Here is a 13,420-nt window from a genome sequence, read left to right on the forward strand (position 1 = left end):
GTAAAATGCTATCAAACAGCATCACCCACTACAGAGAGCTCATTTGTGAAAGGAAGAGTCAACTGATGTGACAAACCATTGTCTTATTTTAAGAAACTGCCGCAGGCACCCCAGCCCTCAGCAACCACCACCCTCCTTATCAGTCAAGCAGTCATCAACACTGAGGCAAGATCCTCAACCAGCAAAAAGATTCTGACTCGTTGAAGGCTCAGATGATGGTTAGCATTTTTTAGCAATAAAATATTTTTTAATTAAGGCATTTGCATTATTTTCTTAGACACAATGCCACTGCACATTTAATATAGTTGCATATTTAATAAGTTGTATAGTGTAAACAACTTTTTTACACACCAGGAAACCGAAAAATTCATGTAACTTGCTTTACTGTAATAGTCACTTTATCGCAGTGGACTTGGAACTGAACCCACAGTATCTCCAAGGTATGCTTGTGTATGTATGTCCGAGCCATTACTATGTATGTTTATTCCTTTAAAAAGGAAAAAAGCTATTTTATAATCTTTCAAAGGAAGATGATAGGGAATTATCAGAGGAAGAGGAGACTGAAAGATGAATGGAAGAAACTAAAGGTGTTAGAAAACATAAGTCTATGCTTCTGATAGTCACTGCCTTGCTTTGCAGACAACAAAAGTGACATAAGGAATAAAAGTAATCGAGTGAACATTACTTTTAAATAAAGTAAAGACATTTTATAAAATGGCAACCTTAAATCACAAACCAAACTGACAATAGCAGGGAGTTAATAAGAATCAGAGAAAGGGAAGGTACTCATTTTGTTCCTTATATACGTCTCCATTTGAAAAATGTTTACTGAAAGTGAAGTACTTAAAAATGTGAAACTAAATCAAACAAAATATTGCTAATGCATATAAAAAATAAACTATGCACAGTAAAACCACACAGTCTGAGATGCTGCTTATTTATATTTTAAAATGACTTTATATGATGTATGTAAGTCAAATCATTATACTGCACACTTAAACTTATACAGTGTTCTATGTCAATTATATCTCAACAAAACTTGAAAAAATGATTTTATAAATAATTTGGGGAGTACATAATTGTTGGCATGGTGACAATAGACATTAGTTTGCAGACGGACCAAAGAATAATGCTACTAATGCACAACATTTGCTACCTTTTCTCCCCAAAGAACAAGCTATGATCAGTTCTCTTGTTATTTCATGCTAACACCATCTATGTGAGACAAATAAGATTGCTACTCTTTTTTTCTTTAACATGCACTAACAGCCAAAAACAGAAAACACTTACATAATGCTTATTATTCATAAAGGGTGGCTAAGGCATAGAGGAGTTAAGGCCTGTGCTAAAAATTACATACTTTATCTGAGTTGCAGAGTCAAGTCCAGAATCCAAGTTTATATAGTCAAGACAAAAACTGGTTGTAAATACCCCAAATTATTTTTTCAGCGTCAAAACGCACCTGCTAAATGTTTTCACTCTTTTGATACTCAATCTGATTCTTTTAAACTAAAATGGTATCCAACATAATAAAAGTAGTTTTAAGAAAGTAGATTAAAAACAACAACATATATACAATGGAATATTACTCAGCCATAAAAAGGAATGAAATTGGGCCATTTGTAGAGATGTGCATGGTCTAGAGACTGTCATACAGAGTGAAGTAAGTCAGAAAGAGAAAAACAAATATCGTATATTAATGCATATATGTGGAACCTAGAAAAGTGGCACAGATGAACCAGTTTGCAGGGCTGAAATAGAGACATAGATGTAGAGAACAAACGTATGGACACCAAGGGGGGAAAGTGGTGGGGGTGATGGTGGAGGTAGTGTGATGAACTGGGAGATTGGGATTGACATGTATACACTGATGTGTATAAAACGGATGACTAATAAGAACCTACTGTATAAAAAAATAAAAATAAAAACAACAGAAAAAGGCAAATGGGGCTTCCCTGGTGGCGCAGTGGTTGGGAGTCCGCCTGCCGATACAGGGGACACGGGTTCGTGCCCCGGTCTGGGAAGGTCCCACATGCCACGGAGCAGCTGGGCCCATGAGCCATGGCCGCTGAGCCTGCGCGTCCGGAGCCTGTGCTCCACAACGGGAGAGGCCGCAGCAGTGGGAGGCCCGCGTACTGCAGGAAAGAAAAAAAAAAGGCAAATGGTTTAACTAACAACGGACCTATTTTTCTGCTACATGCTAGAAACGGAACTAAGGCTATGCTGAACAGGCTCAGCAAAAGTAGGTTTGCTGACAGCATTGATTCAACAAACTTTATTGAACAAATACCTGTATGTTAGGTTAAATCCATTGCTAGATCTTAAACATAATACTACACAATAATTCCTACCCTAACGATGACACTACTTCACACTAGATAGTATTTTATTTTATTTATTTATTTATTTATTTATTTATTTTTTGCGGTACGCGGGCCTCTCACTGTTGTGGCCTCTTCCATTGTGGAGCACAGGCTCTGGACGCGCAGGCTCAGCGGCCATGGCTCACGGGCCCAGCTCCTCCGCGGCATGTGGGATCTTCCCGGACCAGGGCACAAACCCACGTCCCCTGCATCGGCAGGCAGACTCTCAACCACTGCGCCACCAGGGAAGCCCATACACTAGATAGTATTTTATAGAAGAACGTATGCTTGAAAATAATTCTCTAGGGGCTTGCCTGGTGGTGCAGTGGTTAAGAATCCACCTGCTAATGCAGGGAACACGGGTTCAAGCCCTGGTCCGGGAAGGTCCCACATGCCGCAGAACAACTAAGCCCGTGTGCCACAGCTACTGAGCCTGTGCTCTAGAGACCATGAGCCACAACTACTGAGCCCATGCGCCACATCTACTGAAGCCCGCGCGCCCTAGAGCCCATGCTCCACAATAAGAGAAGCCACCGCAAAGAGAAGCCCGTGCATGGCAACAAAGAGTAGCCCCCGCTCACCACAACTAGAGAAAGCCAGTGCGCAGCAATGAAGACCCAATGCAACCAAAAATAAATAAATAAAAGAAATAAATTTATTTTAAAAATAAATAAATGAATAATAAAATAATTCTCTAAATTTATTTAAGATAGGAAAATCCAGAAAGATTTTGTAATAAAATGAAACTGCAGTAATAAACAGGACACTAAAAACATTAACAGACCAATGCAATTACTACTACGTGTCACTCTGATATAAACTTCTTGACTGCCCCTAGGCTTACTTTTATACTATGTTGAGTCTCCCTGGTAATAGCATGGGAAGTGGCATTATCTTATTTAGCATCTCTCTGCCTTTTAATATTTATATACATACATACAATTCCTTAATAAGTAACAGAATATAAAAAATAAGGAACCAATGAAGGATATGAGGAAATTTATATTCTAGAAAGATCACTATAGGGAAACTATGTAAAATACAGACTAGAGGAAGAAAGAAACTGAAAGAATGGAAATAGAGGGAGGAATTATTTTAATAACTTATGAAAGAAATTCATTCTTGAACTGTAATGGAGGGGATCCAAATAAAGGAGGAATTCAAATGATACTGTGATAAAACTAACAGAACTTAATCAAAAGCAGTGAAAGAAATGAAAGAAGAAAAAACTTCTAACAATCCCAAATATCCCTGAGTATACCTTCCACAGTGATGCATATCAACAAACCAACAATGAACAAAGAAAAGGTGCATGACGTGATGTGTGACTGGCACGTAATTTATAATAAGAGAACAACTATAATCCAGAGTAAAAAATTGGAAGAGTTTAGAGAAGCAGGAGAAAGATACATATCATACAATAATAATATTTGGTTTACAATTCATTTGGAATCAAATTTTATTTACAAAACATATGTAACTATTTAAATTGTATTTGTTTTCAAACAGAATAACACAAATGCTTCTAGTCTACCATACTTAGGCACAAGTCTGCTTTTACAGTGAATTAAAAGGCCAAGAGTTTACAAAATGTGATCCCTAGAAATTCTATCATATATTTCTATAAAAAAGCTTTAAAATAGTTCATATTCTCCAAACTACAATAGACTTAAAGTGTAATATTAAGATGTATAATCCAGAAGCCAGCATTTTGATCACCATCTTTGAAATGAGCAGTGGATGTCACTCCAACTGAGTGAACCAATGAAAAAGTGGTTCAAGTGATTAAAATATCCATGAACTTTCACTATATGCCAAATATTCCAGCAACAAAAAGAATCAGGTCAATTTGAAAGAGACACTGTTATCTACTCAGTCACATGCCATACAATAGCAGTTAAAATTTATTTAATATAGGACTGCCTTCTAGTTTTCTTAAAACAGATAAAAATCTGAAATAATACTATATAGCACAGGGAATTATACCTAATATCTTGTAATAACCTATAATGGAATATAATCTGCAAAAATACTGAATCACTATGCTGTACACCTGAAATTAACATAATACTATAAATCAACTATAATTCAATTTTTTTAAAAACTCAGAAAAAAGAGCTACAAGAGAGAAAGATATTATATAATGACAAAAGAGTCAACTCACCAGGAAGATGTACCAATTATAAGCATATATGTACCCCAAAACAAAGAACCCAATATATAAAGCAAACAATGGAAGAACAGAGGGGAGAAATATACAACACAATAATAGTAGGGGATTTCGATACTGGATAAAACTTCCACAGAGAATATCAATAAGGACTTGAACAACACTGTAGACGAAATGGAACTAACAGACATGTACAAAACATAACACCCAACAGCACCAGAATACACATTCTTCTCAAGCACACATGGAACATGCTCCAGGATAGATAATAAATTTAAGAAGAAAAGGGTAAAGGAAAAGTGCTATTGATTTTTAGTTTCAGTATATTGTGGCTGGAAAACATACTTGGTATGATTTCAATCTTCTTAAATCTGTTGTTTGTAACCTAACATGTCATCTATCCTGGAAAATTCACAAATATATAGAAATTAAACAACTTTTGCTTGAACAACCAATGGGCCAAAGAAGAAATCGTAAGAGAATTAGAAAATATCATGAGACAAATGAAAATAAAACACAAAATACCAAAACTTATGGGATGCAGGGAAAGCAGTACTAAGAGGAAAGTTTATAGTACTAGAGGCCTACATCAAAAAAGTAGAAAGATCTCAAATAAACAACCTAACTTTACACTTCAAGTAACAAGAAAAAGAGGAACAAACTAAGCCCAAACTTAGTAGAAGTGAGGAAGTTAGTCTTCAATAAAGACTAGAAATAAATGAAAAGAGAATAGGAAAACAACAGACAAAATCAATCTAACTAAGAGCTGATGTTTGAAACAATCAACAAAACTGATGAATTTTCAGCCTAAGCCAAGAAAAAATAAGACTCAAATAATATCAGAAATGAAAAAGGAGATATTACAACTGATGCCACAAAGATAAAAAGAATCACAGAGACTACTATAAACAATTATATACCAACAAATGGGATAACTTAGAAGAAATGGGTAAATTCCTAGAAACATATAATCTACCAAGACTGAATCATAAAGAAAAAGAAAATCTGAACACACTTATAACTAAGTAAGGAGACTGAATCAATAATCAAAACCCTCCCAATAAAAAAAGACCAGCACCAGATGGCTTCATTGGAGAATTCTACCAAACATTTAAAGAAAAGTTAACATCAATCTTTCTCGAAATCTTCCCAAATTTGAAGAGGTAGAACACTTCCATACTCATTTTATGAGGCCAACATTACCCTGTTGCCAAAACCAGGAAAAAAACAGTATAAGAAGAAGAACAACAACAACAAAAACCAACAGGCTAATATTCCTGATGAATATAGATGCAAAAATCCTCAGCAAAACACTTAAAAACTGAATTTGACAGCACATTAAAAGGATCATATACCAAGTAGAATTTATCCATGGGATGCAAGCATGGTTCAACATATGAAAATCAATCAATGTGATATACCATATTAACAGAATGAAGGGGAAAATATCACATGGTCATCTCAATAGATACAGAAAAATCATCTGACAAAATACCATTTCATGACAAAAACACTCAACGAACTAGGAACAAAAGGAAATTACCTTAATACAATAAAGGCCATATATGAAAAGATGACAGCTAACATCTTACTCAATAGTGAAAACGAAAAACTTTTCCTCTAAAGATCATGAACAATACAAGGATGCCCACTCTTGCCACTTCTTTTCAGCATAGTATTGGAAATCCTAGCCAGAGCAATTAGGCAACAAAAAGAAATGAAAGGCATCCAAATCAGGAAAAAAGAAATAACATTATCTCTCTTTGTAGATAATATGTCTTATATGTAAAGAACCCTGAAGATTACACACACACACACACACACACACACACACACACACACACACACACACACAAACCATATTAGCACTAATAAATGAATTCAGCAAAGTTGCAGGATACAAAATAGCTATGTTTCTATATAGTAACAACAAATAATCCAAAAGGGAAACTAAGAAAACAATCCCATTTATAATAGCATCAGAAGAATAAAATACATAGGAATAAACTTAACCAAGAAGGCAAAAGACCTGTCAATGAAAACTATAAAACACTGCTGAAAGACATTAAAAGATGAAACAGATAAATGGAAAGACATCACATGTTCATGGATTGAGAGACTTAATATTGTTAAAATGTCCATACTACCCAAAGGGACATACAGATTCAATGTGATCCCTATCAAAATCCCGATGGCATTTTTTGTAGAAATAGAAAAACCAATACCAAAATTCATATGGAACCACAAAGGACCCTGAATAGCTAAAACAATCTTGAGAAAGAATGAAGCTCGAGGCCTCACACTTACTTAAAAACATTTTACAAAGTAATCAAAACAGTATGGTACTGGTGTAAAGATGGAAATATAGACCAATAGAACAGAACAGAGAGCCCGGAAATAAACCCACACATATAGGTCAAATGATCTTTGACAAGGGTGCCAAGTCTACATGATGGAGAAAGGACAGTCCCTTTAACAAATGGTACGGGCATAACTGGATATCCACATGCAAAAGAATGAAATTAGACCTTTATCTTACATCATACCCAAAAATTAACTCAAAATGGATTACAGGTCTCAAAGTATAAAACTACTAGAAGAAAACATACAGAAAAACCTCCATAACATTTATCTTGGCAGTGATTTCTTGGATATGACACCAGAAGCATAGACAACAAATGTAAAAATAGACTAGTGGGACTACATTAAACTAAAAAGCTTTTGTGCAGCAAAAGAAACAATCAACAGAGTAAAAAGGCAACCTACAGAATGGGAGGAAATATTTGCAAACCACATATCTGTTAAGGGGTCATATTCAAAACAAATAAATTAAAAAAAAAAACAAATAAATTCACAATTCAATAGCAAAAAGTTAAATAACCCAATTTTAAAATGGGCAAAGGACTTGATTAGACATTTCTCCAAAAAAGACATATAAATGACCAAAAGGTATATGAAAAGATGCTCAGTATCACCAATCATCATGAAATGCAAACCAAAACCACGAGATATCAACTCATACATGTTAAGATGGCCATTATAAAAACAAAAACAACAGAAAATAACAAGTGTTGGTAAGGATGTGAAAAAATTGGAACCCTTGTGCATTATTGCTGAAAATGTAAAACGTGCAGCTACTATGGTAAAGAGTATGGAAGCTCCTCAAAAATTAAAAATAGAGCTAACATATGATCCAGCAATCTCACTTCTGGGTATTAATCCAAAAGAACTGACCTAAATGTCCATCGACGGAGGAATGGGTAAAGCTGTGGTGGTACCTATATACAAGGGAATATTACTCAGCCATAAAAAAGAATGAAATAATGCCATTTGCAGCAACATGGTTGGACCTAGGGATTATTACACTAAGTGAAGTAAGTCAGAGAAAGAAAGACAAATATCATATGATATCATTCATATGTGGAATCTAATTTTAAAAAAAGAAAGAAAAGAAACAAATGAACTTATTTACAAAACAGAAATGGACTTACAGATAGCAAAAACAAACTTATGGTTACCAAAAGGGAAACATAGGGGGTTGGGAGGGATAAATCAGAAGCCTGGGATGAACACACACATACACTACTACATATAAGATAGATAACCAACAAGGACCTACTGTATAGCACAGGGAATTCTATTCAATATTCTGTGATAACCTATATGAGAAAAGGATCTAAAAAAGCATGAATATATGTACATGTATAACTGAATCAATATTCTGCGATAACCTATATGAGAAAAGAATCTAAAAAAGCATGAATATATGTACATGTATAACTGAATCACTTTGCTGTACACCTGAAACTTACACAACATTGTAAATCAACTATATTGCAATAAAATAAAATAAAACAACACACACACACACCAAAAATAAGAATTGAAAGCAGTGTCTCAAGAGATACTTGCAATCCCATGTTCACTGTAGCATTATTCACAATAGTCAAGAGGTGGAAACAACCTAAATGCCCATCAACAGATGAACGGATAAAGAAAACGTGGTGTATACATACAATGGAATATTATTCAGCTTTTTAAAAGGAAGGAAATTCTGTAATATGCTACAACATGGATGAGCCTTTCACTTATCATATGAAGCGAAATAAGCCAGAAAGACAAATGTTGCATGATTCCACTTATATAAGGTATTTAAAGTAGTCAAACTCATAGACGCAGAAAGCAGAATGATGACTGCCAGGGGGCTTGCAGGAGGGGAAAATGGGAAGTTGCTGTTCAGTGGATATAGAGTTTCACTTACTCAAGATGAAACAGTTCTAGAGATCCACTGTACAACAATGTACCCATAGTTAATAAAACTATACTGTATATATCTCATTTTTAAAATAAAAAGGAATGTATAGGAGAATATTTGGGGGCATGGGGATGGGCACAGGGAGAAGGGACTAGACTAGGGGAGGAATCCAGGCAAAAAAAGAAACAAGTACAAAGGCCCTGAGCTAATAACCTATTCAAGGAACTGAAAGAGGTCCGTTACAACTCAGGCATGGTGAGTAAGAAGGAGAGTGATAATGGATGAAAACTAGAAATGCAGCAGGGTCTGGTCGAGCAGTACTTACAGGTCATGTTAAAAGATTTGAATTTTATCCCCAAAACAATGGAAAGTTTCTAAATGGTTTTAAGTAAGGGAATAACAATCTGATTCATGTTTGGGAATGATTACTCTTTTAACAGACTTGCTTTTCTCTGTAATGCAGCGGTCCCCAACCTTTTTGGCACTAGGGACTGGTTTCGTGGAAGACAGTTTTTCCACAGACGGGGTGGGGGGATGGTTTCAGGATGATTCAAGCACATTACATTTATTGTGCACTTTATTTCTATTATTATTACATTGTAATATATAATGAAATAATTATACAACTCACCATAATGCAGAATCAGTGGGAGCCCTGAGCTTGTTTTCCTGCAACTAGATGGTCCCATCTGGGGGTGACGGGAGACAGTGACACCCAAAGTGTGTTGCTTATGTCCAGTCTACTCCATAATCTCGTTTTGGCTGCTGTCACTGCAGAAAACCCTGCTTCACAAAGATAGGGTGTTGGAAATGGAAGCAGCCTTTTCAGTGCTTTTTGTGGCAATCTCAGGATATTCCGCCTTAGCTTTCATCCAGAACATATGGAGATTTGAAGTTGTCTCAAACATACTTTTAAGGCTACCGTCATTTGTGATCTCAACCAGTTGATCCTCTTCTAGGAAGGACAAAGTCGATTCACCTGGCTTATTCACAAATGGGTCACAGATCCATTCCTTCCCAGTTCAGTCTTCTGTGGTTGGGAAGTAATGCTCAAACTCTTTTGAAAGCTGAGATAGGTGATCACGCACCAGCTGGGAGAAAGAAGGCCCTGGCTCAGTCTCTTTCAAAATCTCTGCCAATGTTTGAAACATGTCAAAAATCCCAGTGTTCACTTGTCACCCCCATAATTCAAGTTTGGCTTTGAATGCAGCCTCTTTTTCTGCCGACTTGAACACAGTTGTCATTCTCCCCTGAAGTGACAGATTGAGTTCGTTGAGCAGGTTGAATATGCCACACAAGTAAGCAAGTTTTGTGACCCATTCTGTGACACTGAACTGTGCTGCCAGTGGTGACCATTTTTCTAAAAGAAATCTCTGGAGTGGTTCTCATAACTCAAAAACTCTGGCCAGTGATCTACCTTTAGAAAGCCATCTCACTTCTGTGTGTAAGAGAAGACGTGTGTGCTCTGCATCCTCCTCCTCACAGAGCTGCGTGAACAGATGTGAGTTAAGGGCATGCACTTTAAATATGGCTGATAATTTTAATCACATCCTGCAAAACGCTCTTAAGTTCAGGTGACATTTTTCAGCTAGCCTGCATTTCTCTACGGATGATACAGTGCGTAGACTTACATTTGAGAAACGACCTCTTTGACTCGAGTTGAGAAACCAGAGAGCCATCCAGTCATGGCAGCTGCTCCGTCCATGCATATACCAACACAAAATGACCCATTCAGTTTTCTTGATATGTAATAATTCAAAGACTTGAATAGTTCTGCAGCTGTAGTGTTGGCTGGCAACAAAAGTGCACATAACATACCCTCATGCACATCCTCCTGAAAAATATATCGCACAAAAACAAGCACTGTTGCCTTGTCAACATCGGTCGATTCGTCAACCAGGGTTGCGTACCACGGTGACTCATTAATCCTCTAACAATTATGCCTCAATATCCTCTGCTATTTCATCAATTCATCTAGTTATGGTGCTAACTGAAAGAGGAACACGTGCCATCTTCTGAACTGCAGCCTCTCTTAAAAGTTCACACCAGGGGCTTCCCTGGTGGCGCAGTGGTTGAGAGTCCGCCTGCCAATGCAGGGGACACGGGTTCGTGCCCTGGTCCAGGAAGATCCTACATGCCGCGGAGCGGCTGGGCCCGTGAGCCATGGCCGCTGAGCCTGCGCGTCCGGAGCCTGTGCTCCGCAATGGGAGAGGCCACGGCAGCGAGAGGCCCGCGTACCGCAAAAAAAAAAAAAAAAAAAAAAAAAAGTTCACACCAAATGTCCTTAGCAGCAGGCAGGATCAACTCTTCACCAATAGTAAAAGGCTTCTTAGCTTTAGCAATGCGGTTAGCCACTAAGAATGATGCTCTCAGTGCAGACACATTCGATGAAGTGGTGGCCTTCAATAATTACTTCTATTCTTGTGTTCACATTTTTTTCTTTTGAAAAACTCCAAAGGCTTGTCTTTAATGTAGGGTGCTTTGTCTCCATGTGGCAAAGCAGTTTTGAAGGCTTCACAGCTGCACTGGATAACCGGTTGCCACATATTATACAAAGCGGGGTTGGAGAATGTCAATCACCTGTTGCAATGAACCTGTAATTTAAGTAGGACTCTTGGTATTTTCTTTTAAATGCAGCTTTCTTTTTGTTGGCAGCCTTAGACTCTTCTGCTGTCTCATCATTGGGTCTTTCCCCCTTTTCAAAGAAGCTCTCCAGCGACATTTGTTTTTTACTCATTTTGGCTAGGGTTAGCTTGTGGGCTTACCAAAACTTTGAGACAAGTGCGCAGAGTGGGAAAGAGGCGCGGATAGAAGTGGTAAATAAAATAATGGGCAGGCCACTCATGGACTAAAATAAGTGCCGGATTCTGACTTAAAGCCTGCCACCAGATGCAGCTAACAATTGAAGTACATCAACTCACTTGCCACTATAAAGCCTTGCTTAATTGTCACTTGCCACTCACTGACAGGGTTTTGATATGAGTCTGCAAGCAACTGATTTATTACGGTCTCTGGGCAGTCAAACCTCTCTTCTAATGACAATCTGTATTTGCAGCTGCTCCCCAGTGCTAGTATCACTGCCTCAGCTCCACCTCAGATCATCAGGCATTAGATTCTCATAAGGAGTGTGCAACCTAGATCCCTCGCATGCGCCGTTCACAGTATGGTCTGTGCTCCTATGAGAATCTAATGCCACTGGTGATCTCACAGGAGGTGGAGCTCAGGAGGTAATGCAAGCGATGGGGAGTGGCTATAAATACAGATGAAGCTTTGCTCACTTGCCCGCCACTCACCTCCTGCTGTGCATCTCAGTTCCTAACAGGCCACAGACTGGTACCTCAATTAATAAAATTAAATAAAATTAGGAAAGGATCTCCCCAAAAAGGAACAAAGGCAAAATTTCAGAAACATCTAAAATTTAGATATAAGGCAAAACCGTATTAAAATAGAAATTAATACAATTTCTAGTTCTGCAACAAACATGGATCAAATAATCTGAATCAAACATGAATTCAACAGTTTCTCTACAGAATTTTGGTAAAGTTTGTCTGAAAATGGCAGGCATAAACTATGAGTCTCCTTTGAGAGAACAGTACTACACCATTTATTTAGCTGGCAGGGAGAAGAAGTGATGGAAATGTCTTATTTCTGATTTCTCATTAATCATAGTATTAAAAATGAAGGAGCTTCAGCTATAAAGTCTGATATCAATATACTTAATAATTCTGGTATTTTTTTTAAGCTCTGAGATGTTTGATTTGTATCTGCCCTAAAACAGCTTCATATATCATTCTGCATATGTGGAACAAAAATAAAATTACTCTCAAACTTACCTCAATCTGAAGACAGTATTTAAAATTAGAACACAATAATCTGTATGAAACAATATCAATTTGTTTTTATTTCCTTCTTGTCAGCAGTCAACTCAAAACAAAAGAATGTAAACTGAATGTTTACCTAATGAATTATTTGTGGAGGCTATATGGTAGGAAAAACCTTACCAACGGTACAGCTGTCTTCAAGTACCACATCAACATTTCTGTCTCTGTACTCAACCCTGAAGTCCAGCATCCGAGGTTGCCTTTCTACAATTTGCCTAGATGGCATTACAGGTCGAAATGCTGAAGAAGAAGAGGGAGCAGGAGCAGGAGCTGGAGCTGGGTGATTTGCTGGATCAAATGCAGGTCCTGATATAGGCTCACCCCCATAGTCACTGAAATATTGACATAAAAGAAGAATTATCATCAACCAAATAACTACAGATTACCACTAAGGACCCACTCCATACTGTAAGTCCCATACATACAAACCTTCAAGTTGCGAACTTTCAAAGATGCGAAAGTATTATAAACCTATTACAGCACAATACTATATGGCTGATTGTGTTAGCTGGGTACCTAGGCTAACTTTGTTGAACTTACGAACAAACTGGACTTACGAAAGCACTCTCAAAACAGAACTCATTTGTATAGAGGGGACTTAACTGTACTTGGCTTGTGTTGTTCTTCATATCAAATTTACCTACCTGTGCATCATGGACTAAGTAAATTCTAATTCTTCCATAAAATCTCTCCCAATGACTGAAAGCCACATTACTCTCCCTCCCATGCTTGCCTTTCTATGTCTGTTAGC

General features: G+C 37.3%; 1 protein-coding gene across 1 annotated transcript in view; it reads right to left on the reverse strand.

The window, feature by feature from the left end:
* Positions 1-13,420, reverse strand: part of FAF1 (Fas associated factor 1) — a 497,005-nt gene that overhangs the window by 297,455 nt on the left and 186,130 nt on the right. Inside the window, exon 4 of the mRNA XM_060021798.1 lies at positions 12,790-13,001. Coding sequence (XP_059877781.1) covers positions 12,790-13,001 — 212 coding nt within the window. The remainder of the gene's footprint in view (positions 1-12,789; positions 13,002-13,420) is intronic.

Source organism: Delphinus delphis, chromosome 1 (assembly GCF_949987515.2).
Source record: "Delphinus delphis chromosome 1, mDelDel1.2, whole genome shotgun sequence".
NCBI lineage: Eukaryota > Metazoa > Chordata > Mammalia > Artiodactyla > Delphinidae > Delphinus > Delphinus delphis.